General features: G+C 50.7%; 1 protein-coding gene across 1 annotated transcript; it reads right to left on the reverse strand.

Annotated features, from left to right (window-relative positions):
- Nucleotides 1–13189: 13189 nt before the first annotated feature.
- On the reverse strand, nucleotides 13190–19973 carry SOX7 (SRY-box transcription factor 7). The gene is made up of 2 exons (XM_059177205.1): nucleotides 19525–19973; nucleotides 13190–15918 (listed from the first exon to the last, which is right to left on the reverse strand). Exons 1-2 carry the CDS (start codon nucleotides 19760–19762, stop codon nucleotides 14996–14998), a joined length of 1161 nt encoding a protein of 386 aa, XP_059033188.1. The 5' UTR covers nucleotides 19763–19973; the 3' UTR covers nucleotides 13190–14995.
- Nucleotides 19974–24146: the final 4173 nt, after the last annotated feature.

Consider the following 24146-nt stretch of genomic DNA (forward strand, 5'->3'; position numbering starts at 1 on the left):
CAACCAGAGCTGAAGGATCCACTTCCAAGATGTTTGAGCTCCATGGCTGGCAAGTTGATCCTGGTTGCTGACTGGTGGCTCAGCTGAGACTGTTGATACAGAGCTCCGATTCTCCTTCACATCAGCCTCTCTACATGCTACTTGGGTTTTCTTGCAGCATGGCAGCTGGGCTCCAAGCAGGAAGAAGTAGAAGGAACACACAGGGCCTCACTTCCACTTCCACTGTATTCTATTGGCCAAAGCAGTGGCCCAGCCCAGGAACAAGGGAGTAGGAAAATAGACATACCTCTCAGTGCAGGGAGTGGCATATTTTTAACCATATCTGATCTGCCACATTGGCACAGAACACTAGGTAAATGAAGGGTTAAATAAATGGTAAATTTCATAAGAAAATTCATTCATTAATACTGCCAGCCATTACTCAATGGTAATCTTCCCTGCACCTGTACAGCCACTGTCACTTATCTGAAATTTTAGAGTAAACTCTTACCTGGATACTAATTTATTTGAGACTGGAAGTTTGTTTGACCTCAGAGTCATAGAATATTAGAGCTGCAGGAGTCCACTTCAGCCACCTGAAGTGGAGGAAAGTGAGTCCCAGGGAAAGAAAGGGATTTGCCCAAGGTCACTATCATGCCCACTGGCAGGGAAAACACCAACCCAGAAGCCAGGGCCCCACTTTCCAAAATTTCCAGTCCCCCTCTTCCCACCCCACTGCGATCCTGGCAGACGCGTATGTGTGTGTGTGCGCGCGTGTAGAGGAAGGGCTGCCTTCCCCATAGGAAGCTCTACCTCGAAGTCCTTCCCAGCGTCTATCCTTGGACATGCCCCCCTCTGATCTGTGTGAGTGGCTATGGAAAACTCTAAAACTGAGCATGAAGGGGAGCCTGTGAGAAGGCTGAGGGTGTCAACGTACGGGGGAAACTCAAACTGGACCCAATAAGGCCCCTCTGGGCGGTTTGTACCCCCGTCCAGGCTCCCCAGCTCCGCCACTCACACCATCCACAGTGTGCTGCTTCCTCCTTTGGGGAGTACTTGAGGAACCCCTGGAGTGTGCAAGACGCAGAGGAGAATGCAGACACAACACAATAAAAACCATCTTCAGCTTAACACCGAGGACCTACCAAGTGCCCGACACTGCCTCTCATTATCCTCATTTCACAGACGGGGAAACAGGTTCTGAGGAGTTGGGGAAGTTACCTGTTCTTCCCACCTGAGCTGGTAAGTAACCTTCTGAGACTCAAACCCTGACCTAACCCTAACTCTCCACCCTTTCCTCTAAATCAGCCATCAGACTGATTTGATCTCTCTCTCTTCTAGGAGGTTCCATCTGGAGGAGAAGCCAAACACCATAGGGTAGTATGTGACGGAGGGTGGCAGGCCCAGAGGCATGCAGGGGCGGACGGGTCACAGGAGAGGCAGGCCTCAGGCCCGGGAGGGCACAGGAGGCCAGGCCTCAGGGAGAGGAGGCTTCAGAGAGAGGGAGGGCAGGCTGGGGCATCTGAGCGGGCAGAGCACCAATCTGAGCAAAGGCTCTTTGCTGGGAAGAAGAGCAGATGGTTCAGTTTGGCAGCAGTGTTGGAGGTAAGTCTGGCTGCTGGGATCCTAAAGACTCAGGATGTCTGTGTAGGAGTGCTGGGGGGCTCCTCTCCTCCAAGTTCAACAAGGGGACTGGGGGAGCCTGGCCTGAAGTTGCATTTCCATAGCAAGCTCTGTGGTTCTATAAATTGTGTGTTTACTGAGGCACTGTGCCCACTCCATGAAGCCTGTCTCAGTGCAGACAAGGGCTGGGGACAGGAGTAAGGAAAAGGGCCCTGAATGTAAGGCCGTTTGCCCAGGGTAGGGAGCCACTGTGATTCCCAGATGGGCCCTGGCGAGATGAAGCATAAAGGAGCAGTGCTCATTTATTACGTGTCTGCTTTGAGTCACTAGATGACAGCATGAGATTTCAATCTACTTATCCACCCGGGGAGGGGGTCTCAGTATCCCCATTCTTCCAGCTGAGGAAACTGAGGCTGAGGCTCGAGGAAATAAAGTGACTCACTGTGGCTCTCATAGCTAACAAGTAGAGGAGCTGAGAAGCCGGGTCCAAGTCTCTGCTCTGTGTGCACACTTTCTCTCCCCTGCAGCAATGCGCTAGAAGGGGCTCAACCTGGAAAGGTACTGGAGACAGGAAGACATGACCTTTCCAGTCACAGTCTGGCTGGATAGAGAAGACGAAACAGGAAAATACCACCCAGAATCACCCTGTGCAGTTTTTAGCAGAGGGAGATCATCCCCAGCCTCAGGCGCACACCCCAGGGCCTTTGCCCCGCCTTCCCAGGAAGAGAGGTTTCCTCCCTGAGCAAGACCTTGCACGTCAGAGGCTGAGGTCTGGCAGTCCTGAGCCTGGGGCCGATTCCCAGCACTCTCAGGGCAGCCAGGCCAAGCTGCTGACTCACTAAACAAACTTCAGACAAGTCACTTCCCTCCCAGGCACCCAGCATGGCAATGAAAGTGGGCATCCCTGTGTCCCTAGCCGCCCGGATCTGAGCCTGCACTCCCCGTGCCAGAGCAGCCTTTCCCACCAGAGCTGAGAGGCAACTGGTGGCATGGAGAGGGGGCAGCATGATGTGGGAGAAGAGGGAATGTGTTGTTTGAGAACTGACATTTAGCCCGAAAACAAAACCCAGACTTGGAAAGTGAAATCCGTGCCTATTTATTTTCATAATACACACCACCGGAAAGAAAGCGCCACATACCTCTTAGGGAACTTGCAAGTGAGGGAGTCTTAGGGGAAAGGGGTCCAGCTGAAGTCTAAGAAACCCCCAAAGGTGGAGATTGTATACTTCACTCATTCTGGTGGAAGAGTTGGGTCCTCATTTAGGGCAATTCAGACTTCTTCAGCAAACCACAGGTTGTTCACTGGGTCCAGTAACATGGGGAATGGAAAAGCAACTTCTAGAAGGGCCCACAACAGAATATTCATCATCTGATAAGAGACATGCATTGATGCAGAAACATATTTAGGATACATTTTCACTTTTTAAAAAAATGAGTTACTAAACAAAGTAATCCCAATATTCTAAAATAAGTTAAAAAAAAAAAACAACACTCATGTGAGCACACACATATACCTAAAAAGAAAAGTTTGAAAGGAATACAACACAGTGATAATAGCAAGTGTCCTTTTCATGGCGATTAGAGGGGGAAATTTCTCCATCTCCCTCTCTCTCTTCTTGTACCTGTGTATTTCCAAGTTTTCTGTATGTACCTACATAAAGGAAATAATAAAAGTTTTTTTTTAATTAGGCCTAGAAAAGGTAACTTACTAAAGGGCTAAATTTACTTCCAAAGTTAGTTTAGCATCCTTATTACTGTAGAATTAACAGTTAGCTCCTTCGTGTGATAAATTCTATTCATACATATATATACACATACATACATATACATACACACACATATATACATATATGTATGTATCATCTTCCCAAATGCAGCAACAAATTTCCTCCAAATCTACTTTGGTAGGGACGATATTACAAATAGTTTTCATTCCTGACTGATGACCAAATGGGGGATATGAACCTGAGCTAGGATGTGGCAGAAAGCCAGTGTAGAATTGAATTTTTCCAGGGATCATCAAGCGGTGATTGTCTCAGAAATTTATATCTCACCATTGATCATCTCCTGAGCTATTCCCATTGCTTCTATTTGTTACCTAATCTCAAAACTCTTGACATAAACCAGTACCAATTGACAGAAAAACTGAGTCACCGGAAAATGAGGCGACATGTCTCAGATCAAACACTGGGCAGAGGACAGACCTGTAAGTGTCTGAACCCTGCAGAGCTGTTCTGTCAACCAACTGAGGTTGATGGGATACCTACTATGTGCCTGACACAAAGTAGGCCCCATGGAGTCAAAGACAAATAAGATTCTTTCCCAGATAAACATGTTCCCAGACCAGTGGGAGGACAGATGCTCAAAGACAGAGAGATTGCCTCATCGCACCATAGATGCTGTGCGAGAGTGCTATGGGAATAGATGGAGCTTGTGGGGAAGACTGGGACAGGGTAGATCAGATGGGTGGAAGGCATGTGGAAACGGCTTTTTGAGAGGGGAAGCATTTGAACTAGGTCCCGAGACATGAAGGACGAATCGACAGAGTGAAGGTGGGGACAAGGACTTTCCACCCTGAGGAAACAACCTATGCAAAGGCACCGGGGTATGAAGAAACAGGTCCTATTTGGAAATTTGCTGCACCCACAACATAGGCTGTGCTATGGGAAGTAAGTCAGGGGAGAAGAGACTGGCCAGAAGCGTGGGGGCTGAATGTCCTCTGAAAAGTTTGAGCTTCACCTTGTAGGCAAAAGTTTAATGAAAAGGGTCATATTTCCAGACCATATGGAACCTCTAGCAGGACTGGAGGTAAAGAGGCTCAGGGTCATAGCCCGTGAGTGCCGGTGGTGAGTGTCTGGAGTGGGGTTGACCAGACAGGGCCCAGGAGTCTCCATGGACCATGGAGGAATCCCAGCATCTCTCCAGAGACCAGCTGCAACCTTTGCACTAGGTCATGCCTGATGGGGAGGGCTGCTCCTCTGTGTCAGGGTTACGTGAGGAGCTGCCAGGCTGGGCTCAGAAGACAGAGGCCTCTTACCTCATCCTGTCCAGCCCAACAACCTATGCAGAGAGGTAGAAAGATCATTGATGTAAGTAAGGTAGGGCAGAGTCCCAAGGAGGTGGGGCTGGGTGACACACAGGAATAGGGTCAGATCAGGTGACTGGGGGCCTCATGATGTAGCCTGGTGACAGAGGCTGGACAGTCCCCCAGGGTAGCTGAGACAGAAAAGATGATGTGGTAGGAGGTGCTCAGGGCCTGGATGTCAGAACCACAGCTCCGGCTCTGTTCAGAGTGACACCTGCCCAGGGACAGCCCACACGACCATCTCCCCAGAGACCACTGCACATGCTGAGGCCAGGAACAGAAAGGAAGGGAACTCCCCTCTTTTCTTTGTTTCTCTTTCACAGGCTCAGGGATGCAGAGCATTCTGCCCCTTGGAAACTTTTGAGTATAAGCTCCTCATTTATGGAAGCCTAGAGAGGAAAAGTGAGTTACCCCAGGTCGCACAGCAGCGCAGCAGGCACTTGGCTGGCCCAGCCCTGCAGAGCATAAAATGAAAAGGTGTAAACCCCAATCTTCTCCCCTTCACCCACCTCTCTCATCTCCAAGTATCCTGTGACCAGGGGACCACCTAGCAGAGAGGACTGCAAAGGCCTGGCAGCCTAGGTAGCTCCCAGTGCTCAGCCGGGATGCAGGTAGTCTTGCTGCCCAGGGAATTCCAGACCTTCCTCTGCTTACCTGGGCTCCTCAGGCTCAGCTGAGCTTGTGTGGAAGTTCACTCCAGGGAGCAGGCCTCGGGGAGCATCCTTGGGCATGGTCCCTGTGCACTTACCAGCGATGGGACCTTCCTCAGTCTCTTTGCTTCACCCGAGCCTCAGCTCCGGGACCTGTGACGGGGCATAACCGTACCTACATCAGGATTGCTGTGAAGATTACGTGAAATCCAAATAAGGACATGCTTTATAAAAGGCAGTGCACCCCAGATGTGAAGGGAGAGGGGCTGCTTATTCACCCTCATGAGTGTGCATACCCAGGTATCTGTCCACACCTATGAAGATGTTTTTTCCCAGGCAAGTGCGTGTTCATCTGTGCTGAGATTCAATACTCCCTTTGGCCAGTTTGCTTACCAAGAATCAGCTTCCCAGTGGGAGTGGGAGTGTGGAGGGGGGGTGCCTTTACCAGTGGGTTGGGAAGAAGGTCTGGGCTGCAGGGGAGGTGGTGGCCCTTCTGGCATGCTGGGAACACCATACCATTGCAGTTGGGGGCCCACCTGGGGTCAGTGGTCTGCAGTCCTGGTAAGGCTTATATCTGTGAATGTGTCATTGAGCAGTGTCCCTACACTCTCTGGGACTCTGTCCTTATTTCGAAACAGTGTTCTCTGAAAAGCATCTCTCCTTTGCTTTGGGAGCCTACGCACAACCCTTGCTTCCAACCTGGAGCCCAGGCTCCCTGGCTCCCAGGGAGGAACCTGGCCTCAGGGGACAGGATGGTATGTGGGAAACCAAAAGGGGATGTTCTCTATGGGCAGCAGAGAGGGGAGCATAAAGCCTGGTCAGTCCAAGATGACACTGAAGAGTAGATGCTTTCCCTCCAGTCCCCACCCCCCCCAGTGGGGATGGACTGCCTTCAGTGTGCCCAGCCCTCTTCAGCAATGGCCACTGTGCCTGCTGCTCCAGGAGTGCCCTGAATCCAGTCCTCGATATGAATGCTGGGAGGAGGGCAGGCCTCTAGCTCTCACTTGGCTCTCCCCTCCTATGTACAGTGGGGAGGCAATGCTTAGAAAGGGTCAGAGAGTCACCCCAACCACACGCTTGCCAGGGTAGAGAAGGGCAGGTGCTGGGTCTCCTGGGCCTGCTTAGTGTCTTGCCTCATAAACCCTCCACACTCTGTGCCCTTGGACAGGCCCCCTTGGGAGGCGTTGGCTGAATGGACTGACCGTGAGTAAAGGGACTTGTTTTCTAGGCCCCAACTCCAGGCACAAGATCTGACAAACACATGAAAGCTTTGCACTCACTGCCCCCCTTGGAAATGGTTGACTTTAGAGCAAGAAGGCTTCCGTTCTTGGGAGACTTGGACAGAGGGGTCCCGAGACAGACCGGAGTCCCTAGGCCTGGAGGCTGAGTGCTCTGAAGGTGGGGACCTCTGGGCTGCTGGGCCCCAGCCTCATTTCCTGTGGCTGCCGTAGGGACAGGGGCGGAGGAGGAAGGCTCAGCCTGGGCGAGCTAATCTGGAGAAGTGATTTTCCTCCTCAGCCAGTCCCTCCCTGGGCAGGGCTCCGGGCGAGAAGGTGGGCCCAGCCAGGGCTCCCAGGGAGGGGCTGGCTTATCAGGCAGGAAACACTGGGCTCCGGCCACATCCTCCTCCTCCTCCTGGTCACAGCAGCTCCCATGGGCAGGAAAATACTCAGCAGCGGGGCTGCTCCTCCGCCCTCTCAAGGCCCCTCCCCCATCCCTTTCTCCTCTTCATCTTCCAGCCCACTGGAGAGGTGGCGTGGAAGGCCATGGCCTGCTGCCCTTAGAGCTCTGTCCCTGGCACCCTGGCCTCCCAGCCCTTCAGCAGCCCCTGACCCCCCTGCTACCTTTCAGGGTCCCTACAGCCTGGACATGGAGGGGCAGGAAGGAAGGGCCGGCAGAGATGGCAGAAACACAACACAAGGTTCCATTGGCTCCTGGAGAGGTCTTGGTGTGCTCATCAGGCCCCTCAGGGCCAGCCTCTGGAGTGTCTGGGAATCCTAGGGCCGTGTGCCAGCCTCCCAGCAGAGTGCACTGGGATTCTGTCCTCTGGGAGCCTTGTTCCCAGCCTCCCTCCCCTGGGCCAGCACCCACCAAGACCAGTTGGGTTTCAAGAAGTGCAAGAAGAAATTCCAGAGATCTTCTGAAGGCCTGCTAACACACAGTGCTCCTGCCTCCCCTCCCATCTCATTCCTAGGGCTCTTTCTTCCTATTAACCCACACCCCTGTACCTATGCCACTGGTCTCTGCCCACTGCTGAGGAACTCCCCTGCCCATGTAGCAGAGAGAGTTGTGGGGGCACCCTCGCCCACAGCTCCGTCCTAGCCACCCTGCATGGCTAAGGAAGACTGACCACCTTGGTCCTGAAGGGTCTCACCCTTCACCTCTCCATCACAGCTCTCCCCCCACAGACCTGCTCCCGCTCCTACTCTCAGCGGCCTGCTCTTAGGCCAGTCCCCTGACTTCTCTGGGCCTCCATTTCCTTTCTCATCAAACCTGGGGGTTGACAGCATGATAACAATGATTCCTTCCAGTTTTGACCTCCAGTGATTTTTTTCAAGGTCACAGAATTGGGACGAGAATCTCCTAATTTCTAGCCCCATATTCTTTCCAGTGAAAATGTAACCATTCTGTTTACATGAAGATACCCCCAGCAGAGTGACAGTCATCACCAGAACAGATCACTCCATCGTCGATTTTAAGGTTGCACACTTCCCCTGACCTTCACAGGGCCCTGAGATGTGGAACTGCTGCTTCTGCTTTTCAGGGAAAGGAATGAAGGAAAAGCAGTTTCCAGGACTTGCTGGGTTGGAAGGGAAGAGCTCTGCACCTCTCCAGCTCCTCTGACATGGTAAGAACTAGTCGGTGTGGAGAGACACAGGCTGGAGCAGGTGGATGCCTGTGGCTACCTGTCCCCTTCACATGACCTGTTCCCCACAGAAGTCACAGCCCCACCTTTAAGTTTTGTCATCAGAACCTCTAAGAGGCAACAGCCAGCTCCCTGAGGCCCCTGGAGGCTGCAAATTCTTCACTCATCAGAAACGAGTGATTTTTCCAGAATCCACTGGAACATTTTTGTTGTTTTAATGTCCCCTCCACTTGTCCCAGACCTGTGCCACCCCATGGCCCCTTAGAGTGATGGAAGATGAGTGACCATTGAAAGACTGTGAGCAGCGCCAGGGGACCCACCATGTGACCCAGCTGTGTGACCCTCTGAGAAATGACTACACCCTATGCCTACTCACAGAACATTCCAATATTGCCCACAGAGTCCACGCTCCCACTCCCTGGTGAAATCCCCGGCCTCCCTCTCTCACCCAGCATAGGAGACCTCCTCCTCCCGCCCCTCCCACGTCCCTACAAAGTTCAGCATTTGATTAAAGGGAATGCAGACCTCAGGGAGGACCTGGAGGAAACCACACCCAACCCGGGCCTCAGACATGGCCCCACAGTGAAGAGCAGAGGAGCATGACCACCAGCCTGCAGGGATGAGAATGACGTGGGCGAGATGGGAACAAATGTGTCCCTCTGCACAGATGATGACAAGCCCACAAGGACTTGGACTGAAACAGGAAGGATTTAGGTGAGGAACAAGAAAGAACTTTCTGATGATGGAAGTTGTTAGACTACCTTACAGAGAGAAAGATCCCTTTTTGGGGAAGGACTCAGATCAGATGGAAAGCCGTCTGCCACGAGTGGCTAAGAGGCAGCCCCCAATAGAGAATGGTCTAAATGACTCCGTGCTTTCTTCCAATCCCACTCGGTATCCAGACAAGGAAACTGAGTGAGTCCTCTGTAATCCCCTTAGCCATATTAAAGGAGTCCTTTTCCCTTATTTCTCTCACCCAAGGAACCCCAGTAGGACAATCATATGGCTCCAAATTTTTCAAACTAGTACCAGCCTCCAAGCCTAAAACAAACAAACAAACAAAAACTAAATTGTTTGAAGAAATCAAACATAGAAAACAGGTATCCTATACATGCATATAAAGTTTACAATTTCTTAAGAGTCTACAAATTCACTATCCCCTTAGATGAGAGAACGAGTCTGGGGATTTACTCAAGTCCCCATTAAAATCCAGTGATGGGGTTAGGTCAGACACCTGCTTCCAGGTCCAGGCATTTTCCAGATACTCTCCTAGAGAGTTTAGAGCTCTGAGTGCCCTGTGAATGCAGCCAGCGTGCTGATGGTATTCTGAGGGGCTCTGGAACTAACCCAGCTGCCTTGCTGATAGAGTCATCCTTTCCCCTACATAGTTACTTGATGCTCGGGAAAACACACGCCATCCATTGCGGTGTTAGGGGAAAGGAACATCACAATTTGCTGATGGAAACCAGCAGTGAGCCCATTAATAGGTCTTCGGGAAAAAAAAAGTCACCATGACAAGTGAAGCCAAGTGAGCATGGTCAGATTTAAGTCAGTCATAAGTAGTATTCAGGGGTTTTAATTCTTCCTGTTGAGAGTTAGTTCATCCTGGAAATTGAATGGAGACTTTTTGTGCCTTCGCTATCACTCGAGACTCTTTGGGAACCCAACAAATAAGCAGTTTGAAGCAAAAGCTGTAAACTTGTTCATTTATCTAGTTCTCGTGATTCCCTGCAGGAAGTCAAGTCAAAGACATAAACAAGGAAATGTTCACTGCAGTGTTATTTGTAATGGAAAAAAATAAAAGTGGGAGATTGAATACCAAGAGGGTGGTCAAGTGAATTAAGCTACATTAATGTTCTGAAATACTGAGCCATCATTGAAAATAATATTATGAAGATAAATATCAATATGGCAAAAACTTCTATGTTTTCTATGATTCTTGAGAAAATTAAAGCCAAATGCCAGCAGTATCCATATCTACGCTATGATCACACCAGGTATAATTTTGAACACACAAATACAAGCCTGGCAAGTTCAGGATGCCAAAATGAGCATATTGAAAATAGTTACATCAAAGTCATGGGGTGGCTGATTTTTCTTTTTTTCAAATTGCTGTTTCAACTGACAAGAAAACACCTTTTACAGAAAAATTAAGTTCAGTAGCACAGGAAAATGTTTACTTAATATCAATGAATAAAAATGTGTATTATAAGAAACATATGTGTACATAAAGCTAGATGCAAACAAAATTTTAAAGACTGGATGACCTATGTAAAAAAACTATAAGCAATGTCTTGAAGATGTGGATAATAGATGATATATTTTTCTCTAAACTTTCTACAAAGACTGTCTCTTGGTAGAATTTTAAATATCAGTGGAAGATAGATGACAGACAGATATGGATGGATGGATGGATGGATGGATGGATGGATGGATGGATCATGTAGACGGATAACTGGATGGATGGACGGACAGATAGAAGGATAGATTAAAAAGATGATAGATAGATCTCTTTTCTCCCTTCCTCCCTCTCTCCTTCCCTCCTCCCTCCCTTCCTTCCAAATCCTTTTCACTGGGAGGAAATCAAGAGCATAATTTTCAAAAGCAAAGCAGGCAGTTACAAATGTTACAAGCCTCAGGTCTATTCAGCTGCCCTAGGATGGGATGGGAGAGGGGATTTTCCTGCTGTACCTTGAGCCCATTCCTGACCTGTTTACTACAGGCTACAGTCTAGCAGGTGGGACTGAATAGCCATGGATGCATCACATCCAGCCTGAGCCCTGCACGAAAGCTCTAGGGTGTTAGTGTCCAGAGGGACAGTGTCCAGTATAGCAGGGATATACTAGTGTCCAGTATAGCAGGGAAATAGGGACCCAGGAGGTTTTAGGTCTTTATCACCAAGATGAACAGGAATACTTCAGACATTTATTTATTTATTGCCTCATATTTCTGTTGAGCAACTACTATGTGTCTGTCCTCCTGGGGAAGATGCATATGCATTGATGATTCCACTGCCAAGCAGTAAGGGCTGTTACCAAGGTCTGCTCAAGACCCATGGGAGCTCAGGGACACCAGTGACGGGCCCCTCTGCCAGGCAGGGTTGGGGACAGGTAAGGTGGACTTGGATGGTTTGTGGGATGTCATCAGACAGGTGATGGGAGCGAGGATTTTCCCTGTAGGTAAGAGCACTGGGTTAAACACAGAAGTATGGGAAAGGAAAACATCTGAGAGAACAATAGGCTTTTTGTGCAGTAGGTATCCAATGGCTTCTGGAAAGAGGAAGAAGGTTAACCATGGGGTACTCACGTGGGGCTAAGCAAGGTGTTGTGAGTCCTGAAGCTCATACAGTTGGGAAGCCGGGGGTGGGGAGCTGGCATATGCATATATTACCGGAGCTGATGAGTGAGAAGCACAGAAGCAGGAACTTCATTGCATTCATGTGATCCCACTTCTGTGCTCACCCTGGCTACTGTGCACTATGAGCAAATACTGAAGGATCTTAAGGAAGAATGAAATATCTACACCTATGTTGGAGAAAAAAAAGGACAACTGTGCATACCCCATCAATCTTCATCAGCTAAAGCAAAAGGTGCTCTTGTTGCTGGGGACAGGTGGGTTCTCAGAATGGGCAGCTAAAGCTCCTAAGTACTCTTGGCTTCTGGGCACAACTGTTTCACCTATGGCTGAGCAGAAGTAAAAGAGCAGCCCCATCGCCTGCCTGTGTCCTGCCCTCCCAGAGGCAGGGAATGAAAAATGCCCAGTTGGCAGTGCCGAGGGCCCAAGTCCTGTGCAGACACTGCACGACGCATCCTCCAGACAGCTGATGGCCCTGAAGTCTGCCAGCCAGCCACGGCAGTGGGCCTGGATGACCATGACTTTGGGTTTCATCTGACTCTGACCCTGTAATTTCCTCTGTGCCATTCTTTCTTTCCCCAGGGCTGTGAGAGGTAGGAATTGGACTGCATGTGGTCCCATGCCATGGTGAAGTGCTAAAAGAGGCATGAAGCCTCTAGACTCTTTGACTGATGTTGCCAACAAATGTATCTGATGAAGTGGGGGAACACCAGCCTCCACCAGCTGAGTGGGGTGAGCTAAACTGCACCACCTCCCACCCAGGGCCTCAATGTCCTGGCTGCACAGCGGGTGGATGGATGACAGGGCCCCACCTGGGATCGTGGGTGAGGATTAGCCCATAAAACTTGCCGTAAATTTCCCTACATCTATAAAGTGCTATGAAAGTAATGACTATAGATTATGATCAGAATTGAAGGATAAACATAAGCCCATTTGGGCCCTCCCAGAACCCACTCCTTGGCCCAGAGAGTCTGGGAGGAGAACAAGTTACAGCTGCTTCCCCATGGAGAGAAGCCAGGCACGGCGACCCGCAAGGGGACTGAGTAATCATCAGCTTTTTCCAGGCATTTTTTGGCTGGGATTTTAATCCTAAACCTCACAAGATGTTACATCTTTTAATTACCAATTCAGGCACTTCTCTGCCTTCTCCACAACATTCCACTGGGTTTTGAAAGCCAGTGATGTCTTGTTATACCACATCAATAAATGCATATTAACGGGAGAAAGCTAGATATTTTTCTAGATTATTTCAAAGGAGGAGAAAATGTGGCAGCCTTAAGGAAGCAATTGGGCAGAACTTACATCCTATCTTGAGAGTGCCTGATAATCACCTCATTCCACGTTGCAAGTATGAAGTCATCCGGAGAAAATTGTTCTGCAGGTAGGTTATGAACTCGTCTTTTTTTTCAATATTCATGATAAAAACACTGTTTCTAACATGTCAAATTAGGCTTTATCTCCTTATCGTAATTCATAAAATAAAATAAACCAACCTACAAGATAATTTTTTAAGATAAAAAAAATTGATTAAGTATTTTGACCAGTACTATGAAGGGGAACTGGGCATAATATCTACGGCTCTCTGGACAACATTTTCTGTTTGCAAAACTACATTTCAAAAGATAGAATGGCCATGGTACAAAAACATTTATTTAAATTAAATATTTTAGACAGATCAATATCTACAACCGTTCCAAAGCATGTGTAGTTCTTACAAAAAAAAAAAAAAATGGAACAGTTTAGCTTAACATCTGTGATGTTTTACAAGATTATTAATATACATTCTGGACTGCACCAGTCAATCATAGTGTCGTGAATGATTCACTATTTATTACCATGTCGTATACAGCAATAGCATTAAGATTAATTATATCTTATAAGTAATTTAATAGTAGGACGTCTTGGAAGAAAAAAACGATCTCTCAACAATATAAAATATAAGCTAAAAATAGGATAATATATAAAACACTTACATATTTCATACAGGCAATAATAGGCTGGAATTAAAAGACAACTGTCTTTTCCCTCATTGCTAGGTATGTTCCTTCAAAGGAGGTTTGAGAGAAGGATGGAAATGTTTTGGGGGGTGGGGTCAGGGCTCAGAAATATTTTCTGAATCACAGTGCAGTTCTGTTCTTTGGGAAGTCAGTATAGCAAAGGTAAGTTGTTTTGAAGTGTTAGCCAACAATGTTCCCCAAAACCAGCTGTCTGGTGAGGAGACTGAATTCCCATCTCAGCCATAGGAATGATGTTTAGGATTTTTAAGCCAGGGGATCTTTGAATTTCTGGGCAACTCAAGGGTGGAGGAAGAACAGTGAAAAAGAGAAAAAGAAATCCCAGGAAAGGATGAAGGGAAGTAAGCTACAGTGAGAAGGAAGCTCCTTTTGCACCTGCAGAGGGGAGAGTGTGTTAAAATTTTGCTCAAGAAATGAACACATTCAGATTGGAGGTAAGTGATGTTTTTGTGTAGAAATTCTTTTTAGGTTCCCTGCTCTTTGGGTCATTCGGAACAGAATGACAGTTAACAGGAAATTGCCAACATCAACAAGAGTATCTGATCTAGGCTGCACAGACATGCATTTAAGGGTGTGCATGAAGGTGTGTGTGTTGTGCATGTCCCACAAACACTGTATATGTTCAGGCTGTGTATATTCTCTTGAAATGTGTGATAAAAAATAATTCATCTTTTAAAAAGGTTTAAAAACCAGTGGTTTGAATTCAATCTCGTTTTCAGCAGCACAGTCAATTCTAGTGGTTAATTTCCCAAATCAAGAGGAGTACTGTCCTTTTGAAAGACCACGATCATTTTAGAAGTTCGTGCGAGTGCAGAAAGCTGTGTGTTCTTGGGCTGCACACACGAATTACCACCAGGCTGGACATTAATGAATTTACTAAGACAAACTTCGTTTTCCTTTTAATTAGCCTTGAAAGAATCCTAGATCAGAAAACCCTGGAGTAGAAGGTGCCTTAGATGTCAAGTCTGTCCCCAACTTTACAGACTGGGGGAGGGGCTGCAAGGGGAAAAGAACCAAGTGGGGGTCCCACCAGCATCTGGGTCAGAAGCTGGAGAGGTGTGAACGCCGCTGAGATTTTCACACATTGGTTTCCGCGATGGGGACCCAGAGAAGTAAATGAAAATCTACCAGTTAGCCATCTTTCTTTTGGCAACTACCTTGCCTTATTCCCAGGTTGTAGCCAGTGGAAAACCCATCTGAAGGAATATACTCAAAATGTAGGTGGCAGGGAGCAAAGGGGCACTCAGACCGGCAGAGCCCGGTTCTGTCCCGCTGACAGTTCAAACATGCACACCCCGGGCTGTCGGAGTGACTTGAGGACGTTGGTAACACTGCGCGGTTACCTCTGCTCAGCGCTCGGGAAGTAGAGGCTGCGCGAGGCAGGGCCAGGCTGGCTGCCTCGGCCTCTTTGATACGCTGTACTCTATGATACGCTGTAGCTGTTGTAATACGTGGCCGTGGCATCAGCCAGCACGGAGATAAGGCTGGTCTCTGTGGGGCCTGTTGATGTCACCTGGGAGACGGGGACATGCCCACTGAGGGCCACAGCCCCTGCGGCAGAGTCTGGGTGGCCAGGAGTGTTCAAATACTGGTCGAACTCATTCCGATCCATGTCCCCCAGGAGTTCCACCTGGCTCAGCTGATCCAGGGCATCAAAGCCGGGGTGTTCCGGAGGTGGGGAGAGCTGGCCCAGGTGGGCGTGGATGTTGGAGTGGAGTGGGTGGTAGGTGGCAGGGGAATAATAGGCAGGAGACGGGGGACAGGCAGGTACAGTGGACATCATAGAGACGCCCGGGGACTGGCCGAGGGCTAGGGAGCCCAGGGGGTGGCCGCAGTGGAGGGGGCTGGGGGCGAACTCCGGTGAGTAAGTGGGCCCAGGCAGGTGAGGGATGTGGCGGGAGTGCGCATGCTCCTCCTGGCAAGGGGAGGAGAAGAAAGTCTGCTCCGACTCCAGTACGTCCAGGGGCGACATTTCCGGGGGCGTGGGTAGCCCGTATGGGTAAGTGTCCATGCTGCCGGGGGTGCCGCCTCCACCGGTTGGACCCTCGTGATAGCAGCCCCGCAGGCTGGGCAGGGCGGAGCCGGGGGAGTACTCACCCCTGTCCTCCTTCTCCCCCAGCGCCCCGCGGCTGCCGCTCCGCTTCTCAGGCAGAGCGTTCTGGTCTCGGGAGAGGGAGCTCAGGAGGAAGCCCGGGTCCACGCGCTTGCAGAGGCGCTTGGCCTGCTTCTTCCTGCGAGGGCGGTACTTGTAGTTGGGGTAGTCCTGCATGTGCTGCAGGCGCAGCCGCTCCGCCTCGTCCACGTAGGGCCTCTTCTGGGACAGCGTCAGCGCCTTCCACGACTTTCCTGCTCACACAAGTCAGAGAAGGCCCCTTTCAGCATCTGCGCGGCTTGGAGAGGCAGGTTCACCTGTGTCAGACGCTCCTGCCTCCCTGCGTCCACACTGCACTCGCCAGTCAGCCTCCATCCCCATCCCACCCGTCCCCACCCCACAAAGGACTTAAAGGACACTGCACCCCTCGCATCCCGCTCCCATCCCAGATCCTGGCACTGTGGGGCCAAAAAATCTCTTCCGCTTGCAGCCCGCAAAACCACTAAGGCCAACTATGCACAGGGTGGCTTCACCTCTCCTATAAAAGCCTAAAGTCACGAATCACGCAAACCTATAAACAATGCGGGATTCATAGTGAAAAGCCCACCAGACCCAATGTCAGATGCCCGATAAAAATATATAACGACCAATTTGGGTTCTTTTTTACCCTAAGTGGACCAAGTCTACTCATTTGTGCATTTTAATGAAAACTCTTTGCCTTTGCTGATTATCGCTGCCTCTCAGGAAGTGATGCTATATTTATTTATGGCATAAATCCCACAGGCCGTCTTGTGAGGGAACTCTGGGCTCTGTCCATCGTTTTACAGATGTAAGTAAATTACAGGATCTCACTTAGGGGAACAGACAGTTATGCCCCACATCTGACGGTCAGTTAGGACCCTGCCATATGAAGCCCATTGCCAGCCTGCTAGCATCTGCCTGCAACATGCACACACATGCGTGCACACACATGCGTGCACACGCACACAGGTGCAAAAGCATGCACACACGCACTCGTGATAAGGCTTCCTGCTCTCCACTTAATTAGTAGCCTGTGACTGTGGCAGGGGTCAGTTGCTCAGTCACTGACTCTTCTCACAGAAGCAAGTTCTTTGACTTCCCTGGGTCTTTATTTTCCTCACTATAAAACGTATTGTGATATTGTCCAATTCAAAACTCTCTCTTTAAGAAGCATCTCACGCTTGTAACCGATTGGTGCTAAAGTGCTGGTTTCACTTGGACTTTCTATTCATCCTTACTCCCTTCTGTATAGTTTTATAAATTGCTTTAGCATATCTCTCTCTCTCTCTCTCTCTCTCTCTCTCTCATCTGTCAGTACATGCATTGCACATCCCTCTGGCTGCTGCTTTTCTGAAGGTCATCTCTGGACCCTTACCTCCCAGGCGGACCCAGGGGGTTCTGCACCTTTGGAAGCCCCTTCCCCCCAACCCAACTCTAATGTATCCTGAAGTTTGAGACCTACTAGCTTGGAGGTAAGTACCCCCATCCCCACTCCTGGTAAGGAAAGAAGCCACATGTCCCACCCAGAACCCTTGGCATAGGGCCCCATATAGAGCTCCATGTCCTGTCACCTCAGTACCCTGCACTGACCCTGACTCTGCATGCCTGGCCCTCATAGAGCACTGGAGGAGGGCAATTATTAAAGGCACTCTACCATTGGGATGAAAGTTTATAACTATTGTGACAGACCCATCAATTAATATAATTACGTGTCACTTAAAAGAGCAACTCCAAAAGTGTCAGGAACTCTGGGTTTAGGGCTGGTCAGCAGTTCCCAGCCTGTGGCTGAGACTGCAAAGTTGTTGCAAGAGGCCCAAAATAGAGGCACACCCCACACTTTGTCTGTGGACTGAATTTAAAATGTCACTCTAGTTTCTAAGTGTACATAGATATCATAATATTAATAAAATAGTCATTTTAAATTTCATTAAATATATTAACTGTTTTTATGTGCCTTTTTATTTATAGTATCCTAAAAATAGTAGTGCTACTAGGTGAAATTGTGATGTTATAGACTGGAAAGCTTAGAGGCAAAAAAGCTGGGGACACTTTCCTAGGTCAGAAAAGAAAGTCCTGGGCAAGATCATGGTGGAATTGGATCATCACGCTGCCCCCTAGTAACAGGTGTAGGAAGTCCATATTTTTAAAAGCCCCTTGCCCCTTGTGCAGTTAGGCAGGAAGGAATCAGTGTCTTTCCTGCAAAATGAATTATAACCTCTGGAAGCTTAAGTGAGACTTGTCAACAGGGATCAGCTCACAAGAGGCATTTGTCAGGTAGGTCCTTTCGCCTTCCCATTCCCTGGGCTGCAGGCAGCCTCAGTCCCGAAAGTCTCCCTAGCCTGAGCTCCTCTCCCACCTCTGACCTGGGCCTGCAACAGAAAACTCACTCTGTCCTGGTCACAGGAGCTGCACTTTATCAAAAGGCGCAGTGCCTGGGCCCATGAAAAAAAATGTTGAAGGACCCACCAAAAAAAAAAGTATTTTCATTTCTTTAAAAACCTGAAGAAAAAAAAATCAACTTTTAGGTAAATACTTTACTGTTGTATATATTAATATATTTGTCTTTATGCCCATACAGTATGAAATATAATTTTTAATATTTTTATGGACAAAGGGGCTCGCTTTGACACTGACCCACCATTGTGTCCTGGGCTTATCTAGCCAGGGGACTGGGCTATGCATCCGTAGGAGACTTTTGGAAACCAGCAGCTTTGAAAGGGCATCTACACTGCAGGAAGGACCCCTTTTGGGGGCCTGTAGGTTTAGCCAAAGAAGGGTGGGTGACAGCCCTCACCCCAAGGTTTGGAGCTCTGGAGAGAAAAGTAAAAAAGCTCAGTTCTGGGGGGGAGGGGTGTGGTTGGGGAGGGTCAGTCCAGTCTCAGGTGACCACATACTTCCCCTTGTCCCACTGTGCCTACAAAATGCTTTGAAATGTTTTCACAAGTTAAAATGAATAAAACCTCCGTGGAAGGGCAAAAAGGAGTAGAGCAGTTGAAAGTACTCAGCTCCAGACCTGGGAAAGAAGAAACCTTCACAAAAGCCCTACTGGAACTCTAAATTTTCAGACCTGCCCTAACTCCTTTCTCTGGGCTCCTCTGGTCTGGCTTGTCCTTGTCCCCAGGCCCGCTGCCCCGGCTCAGCAGCCCTCAGAAAGTGGCAGGCTTCAGGACAGACCTCACTGACCGCCCTGAGCGTCCCAATCGCTGTATCTACCTCCTGCGATTGAGAAATACATTATCGGATCGAGTCTATGTGCGCATTTTTTTGCTGTAGGTTTAATAATTAAGTTAAAGAAAGGATGCGTTCCTGCAAGGTCTCTCTTGACGAATATTAGTTAATAATAGTTAACAACCTCCTTCTGTGATTGTGCCAGTGGTAAATTCAGGGAATAGTGGGTTTCCCGCTTTGATATTCCTAGCAAACACCGGTTCCACCCAGCCTCCGGGTTTCCGTCCGGACCTTGTGTGCGCGTAGGTCCCGGTCGCCGGGCGACGGGGGCCTGGCAGCTGATGGCCCCGCCTGTCCCTTGGGTTCCCTCGAGTGGGCTTCCTGGCCCACCCCAGCAGGCCGCGCGGTTTCACTTCGGGCGTCGTCGAGGTATCCCGGCTCTGAATCCCGGTTACTGTGAGCTTACCCACGCTCGCACAGATGCCCAACCTCGCGGGCACAGCGAGCGCGAGCACTCCCCGAGCATACCCACAAGCCGGGTCCTACCCAGGCACCCCGCGCTCTCAGGACCGCAACACGGCCCCTAGAAGCGAGCCCCCGGACCCGCCTCTGCCCGCGCCCCCGGCCCGCCGACCTCCCGGGAAACCCCGCCCGCCCGCTGGCTTACTCACCCAGCATCTTGCTGAGCTCGGCGTTGTGCAGGTCCGGGTTCTGCACCGCCAGACGTTTCCTCTCGTCCTTGGCCCACACCATGAAGGCGTTCATGGGCCGCCGGATACGGCTCTCTGCGCCCTTGTCCCCCGGCGGGCGGGGGGCGGCCGGCGGCGACAGCCCATCCGACAGCTCGGTTTCCAGGGCCGGGCACTCGAGCCCCTCGGGCCACGGATAAGCTCCCAACAGCGAGGCCATGGCCGCACGGGGGTCCCCTCGCTTCGCCTCTCAGGGCAGGCGCTGACCTGGCCCTCGCACGGGTCGGGCGTCCAACTTGGCTGGCAGCCGCGGCCCGTCCCTTTATTTATCAGCTTCGTGCGGCCGCGTCCTCCAATGACTCTCGGGAAGGCGGCGCAGCCCCTCCCTCCGTCTAGGCTCGGGCCCACTCCCTGCGTCCTGGGCCACCGCGTCCCCGCTCCGACCTGCCAGGATGGGGATAAGGGAGGGAGGGCCACTTCCCCGCGCCCGCCCCGGCCCGCCCCTCTGCCTTCCGAGTCCCTCCCGGGAATCCGCCCCTGGCCGCCTCCCGTCCTGCCCGCTCTGGGTGCAGGTGTCGCAGAGCCAGGAGGCTGGCGCCGCCCGCAGTCCCGTCGCCCCGGAGCGGGAGCCAGACTCCAGTGCCCTGTCCCGACTGGCCGTGGCCTCTCCCAGCCACACTCCACCAGCTCCTCCCGCGTCTGGAATCCCGTGGAGAACTGAAGCCAAACAGGTTTCGCTAGGCCAGGCCGGGCGGGAGAGGAACTGACCATGAATCCCCCCAGAGCAGCCTGTGTGAACTATTCTGAAGAGAACATTCTTGCCTTTCTTCTAAAATGAACAGGGCTCCAACATCCTCGCTCCCAGCCAGCTTTGGCGGCCAGAGACATGCCAGGAGGAGGGATGCCCTCTGCATGGGGCCCTGTGCCGTGCTCACAGAGCCCCCTGCAACTCCCAGGCTGTCTTGAGGGCTGGACTGCATTCTCAGTTCTCCTTCATTCACTCTGCCATCTGATGTCTCTCCTCTAACACTCTTATCTCCACACCACACTAGTCTCGGAGGTCCTCGGGGTCTTCAGCTCCCTCATCTTCTCTCTGTATTTTCCTTCTGGTTGTATTTTATCTTGTCTCCGTCTGGCTCCTGCTTCTAGGAGTGGAGTTGCTATGGCCCTCCCTTCCCGCCTTGCTCAATGGCTTTCCAGCGGCTTTCCGACTTCCCAGGTTAGATGGCGGCAGGTTCTGGGAGGGCTGAGGGCTGGGAGCTCAGGGTAGTCTCTCCAAGATGCCAGCCCTCTGCCCCCAGGACAACTCATATGAGTAGGGCTGTTCTGGCTCTCAGGGCAGCACGGCACGCAGTAGGCGCTCAGGAACTGCCAAATAAATGAAAGAATAAGTGAGTGAGTAAATAAGGCTTAGGCACACCCTACTGTATAAAACACAATCATGAGGCTTGATTAGATCCTGGAATTCAATCTACAAATATTTACTGAGCACCATCCCTCTTTAGGGCTTAGTAGAGGTGACCCTGAAAGGAGGTAGCATTGTCCTGGGAGGACCCTGGGGTCTGCAGCCAGGATCTGTCTTCAGTGTTTGATTACTTAATGCATGACTCTGGGCAAGTCATGTATCTCTCTAGGCCTTTTTTTCCTAAACCTAAAAGGAGGACAATGATAAGACTTGATCTCACAAGGCTGTTGTGAAGACTCGGTGAGATAATACACATGAAAGCTTAACCTCTATAAGATGGTTGCTGTTAATACAACTCTGGATGTAAAGCCCTGTAAATTTTAAGACCAAATTTCAATGCCCTAGGGTGCACGCAGTTCATAAGTGCCTCATATGCAACATGCATTCCCAGACAGGCCCCATGGACCCCAAGGCAAGTGGGTAGAGAAATGCAACTCCTGTTTTTAAATCCCAATTTTAATCTACAGAACCCGGGATAATTTTCATCTCAGAATGGGCTTTACTCATAAAATAATAGATTGCTTAGTTATCTTCTCCTTTTCCAGAAGGATCCAGCAGCAGCACCCTAGACCCATGTGCTCCAAACACTACCCTCGCAGGCCAGAACTGAGCAGCAAAGGGAGCAGGTGCTGGCAAGAAAGGGGGTGTCAAGGTGGAGCAGAGGGCCTCGCTGGCGCCAGGGACCAAGCGGACAGTGGGGAGAAAAGGGGCTGCGTGCAGATTTGTCCACAGTCTAGGCAGACATCCCTACCCCTGGAAGCCTAGGTCACTTCCTGTGTTAGACCCCTCTACCAGAAACTCCTCAAGAAAAATCCCCAGGCCAGGATAATCTAGGAACCCCGGGGCACCAGAGTCCCGCCAGGCCACGGGAGGGCACCTCATTGGGGTAAGGAGGGAAGGAGAAGGGACCACGAGTGAGGGTTCGGGAGGGGGAACTGCGCTGCAAACGTGGATCCCTGAAACAACTGGGCTGCGACTCTTTCTAAGTCCACCGCCGCTGCAGGGCACAGACAGTGCTTCGAAGGCCCAGAGGCCTCTAGAGGATAGAGCTCCCTTGCCGGCCGCGGACGTTCCCACTCCAGCCCCCAACCTCTGGCGCGCTGCCGGCGTTTTTCGGGAGCAGAGAGAGAACGCAGTGGGGCTGCGCCCAGGCACCAGGTTAGAAAAAGGCGCGGGATCCGGGTAGCGCGGAGCGGTCAAGTTGGGTTCCAAACGTCTTTCGCAAAGTTGGAGAAAACAGCGGGGGCGGGCGCAGAGAAAATACAAGCTGTGATTGTTGTTTCCAATTGTTTAATTTCTTGCATTTCGTCTGGAGAAAGTGCACGAGACTGAGTCGTCCAGGACCAGGACGTTAAGGGCCACATGGCTCGCTTGAGCGCTGCTCTCAGCGTACGAGCGCTCTGCTCACCGGAACCTGGGCTCTTTTGTTCGCTCCTTTCCTTCACTACTTAATTTGCACCCGCGCATTGATTTACCAGGGCAACTTTATGCGAACGTGCCCTGCTGAAAGCGGTGCTAAGAGATGCGTGTCCTTCTGCATCTCTGGTCACTGCGACTTTCAGTCTCCGGAATTCCGAATGGACCCCAAGCGTCCCCAAAGCCCGGTGCTCCCGAGCCTTGAGAGGGAGGGCCAAGGCTGGCGATCCCCCATCCCCCATCTCTCTCACCGCGCAACAGCCCCTACATTTGCTTGGGCCTGCGCTGGGCCCGGGGACGGCAGCCAGTTGTCCGTAGGAGTTTCGCACGGTGAATTCGCAAGCAATCAAACCAAGAAGTCTCCAGTAGGGGCAATGGAGTGGGGTCCGCAGCGGGATGGGAGGAGGGTTCCGTCAAACACCGAAGAGCAGAGTCTGAGCAGAGGTCTGCGTGTGAGGCCTCAGGGACACAGTGGGCACCGCTCGAGAACAACACAGGAGACCCGTCCGCACAGGCACCTGAGCAAGCCTTTACTTCCCCGTGTGTATTGCGAGAACGGCACTCTCTGCTCCCTCAAATGACTTTTGCTTCCTTTCCTTTCTTTTCTTTTTCCTTTCCTCCTTCCCTATTTCCCTCCTTCCCTCCCCCCTCCTTCCTCCTTCTTTCTCCCTCCCACTTTCCCCCTCTTTCTCTGCTCCCTCCCATGTCTTTCTTCAGCTCAGCTCTGTAGTTGAACGTGGGTTTCCAGGAATACAGGACTTGAAGTCTGAAAGCCCCAGTGTAAATTGCTACAATTTACTAGCAGTGTCATTTACTTGATCTCAGCCCCGGTTTCTTCATCTGTAAAATGGGGACAAAATCAGGATGACTGATACATTAGTTGTCAAATCATCTCCTGTGCTTTAAAGAATTGTGAATTGTTACAATGAATGGATGACATTTTACATAAAATGAATAGGGTCAGGCCTTCAGAACCTTCCCCCTTGAGGAGTTTTCCTTATTCTGTTCCAAACCTAAGAATTTTGGTGACTCTGGGAGAAGGGGAAGGAGGGGAGTCTGGTGCACATTCCCTGCTCTGAGTGGCAGCTCCTGCACAGGAGCTCAGCATCTGGACAACGCATAGCACTGGACTGGGGGAGCCACAGCTGCCAGCTCTCATGTCTACAATGGTTTGTGTATGTGTTTGCTGGTGCATTTCATCTCTCGGTTGAAATAATCACCACCATAATCTTTGCTCACATTAATTTATGTACTTGACCGGCAGTCTTTGTAAAAGGTCATTTGCTGACTCGTCTGGGCCTCTACACAAACCTTCTTGGAAGCAGACAGCCCCAGTGGTATCATAAAGCCCTTTCCCTGATGACACAGGTGAGGCTGCAGCTTCCAAGGGGCAGAGCAGAGATGTGAACACACATCCCTTGCCTTCGTGCTTTTGCTCCCTGGTTGCAGGGCTCTCCACGGTCAACTCCCAGCTTCCCACCCTCAGCAGAGCCCCAGGCCAGAGAGAAGGGCTTCTAACCAGCTGCTGTGTCTCCCTCTGTCCTTGTGCCCTTTCCAGTCCGGTCCCTCCAAGTTCCACGGGAGCTTTCCTCACCCAAAGGGTGTTTGAAGTTCAAGGAAATGTGAAAAGCAAACCAGCAAACCCTGTTGGCCATGGGTGAGGTGCATGTTGGAGAGCCAGGAAGCCTGCCCAGGCCTGCTAGCTGCCTCTCCCCCAACTCCT

The sequence above is a fragment of the Mustela lutreola genome, chromosome 1, assembly GCF_030435805.1.
Source record: "Mustela lutreola isolate mMusLut2 chromosome 1, mMusLut2.pri, whole genome shotgun sequence".
In the NCBI taxonomy this organism is placed as follows: domain Eukaryota; kingdom Metazoa; phylum Chordata; class Mammalia; order Carnivora; family Mustelidae; genus Mustela; species Mustela lutreola.

Excerpts from the sequence above, each read along its gene's own strand:
- SOX7 (XM_059177205.1), bottom strand. The coding sequence starts at position 19,762 with ATGGCCTCGCTGTTGGGAGCTTATCCGTGGCCCGAGGGGCTCGAGTGC. Across the intron at positions 15,919-19,524 it reads CGAGCTCAGCAAGATGCTGG|GAAAGTCGTGGAAGGCGCTG; the intron begins GTGAGTAAGCCA and ends TTGTGTGAGCAG.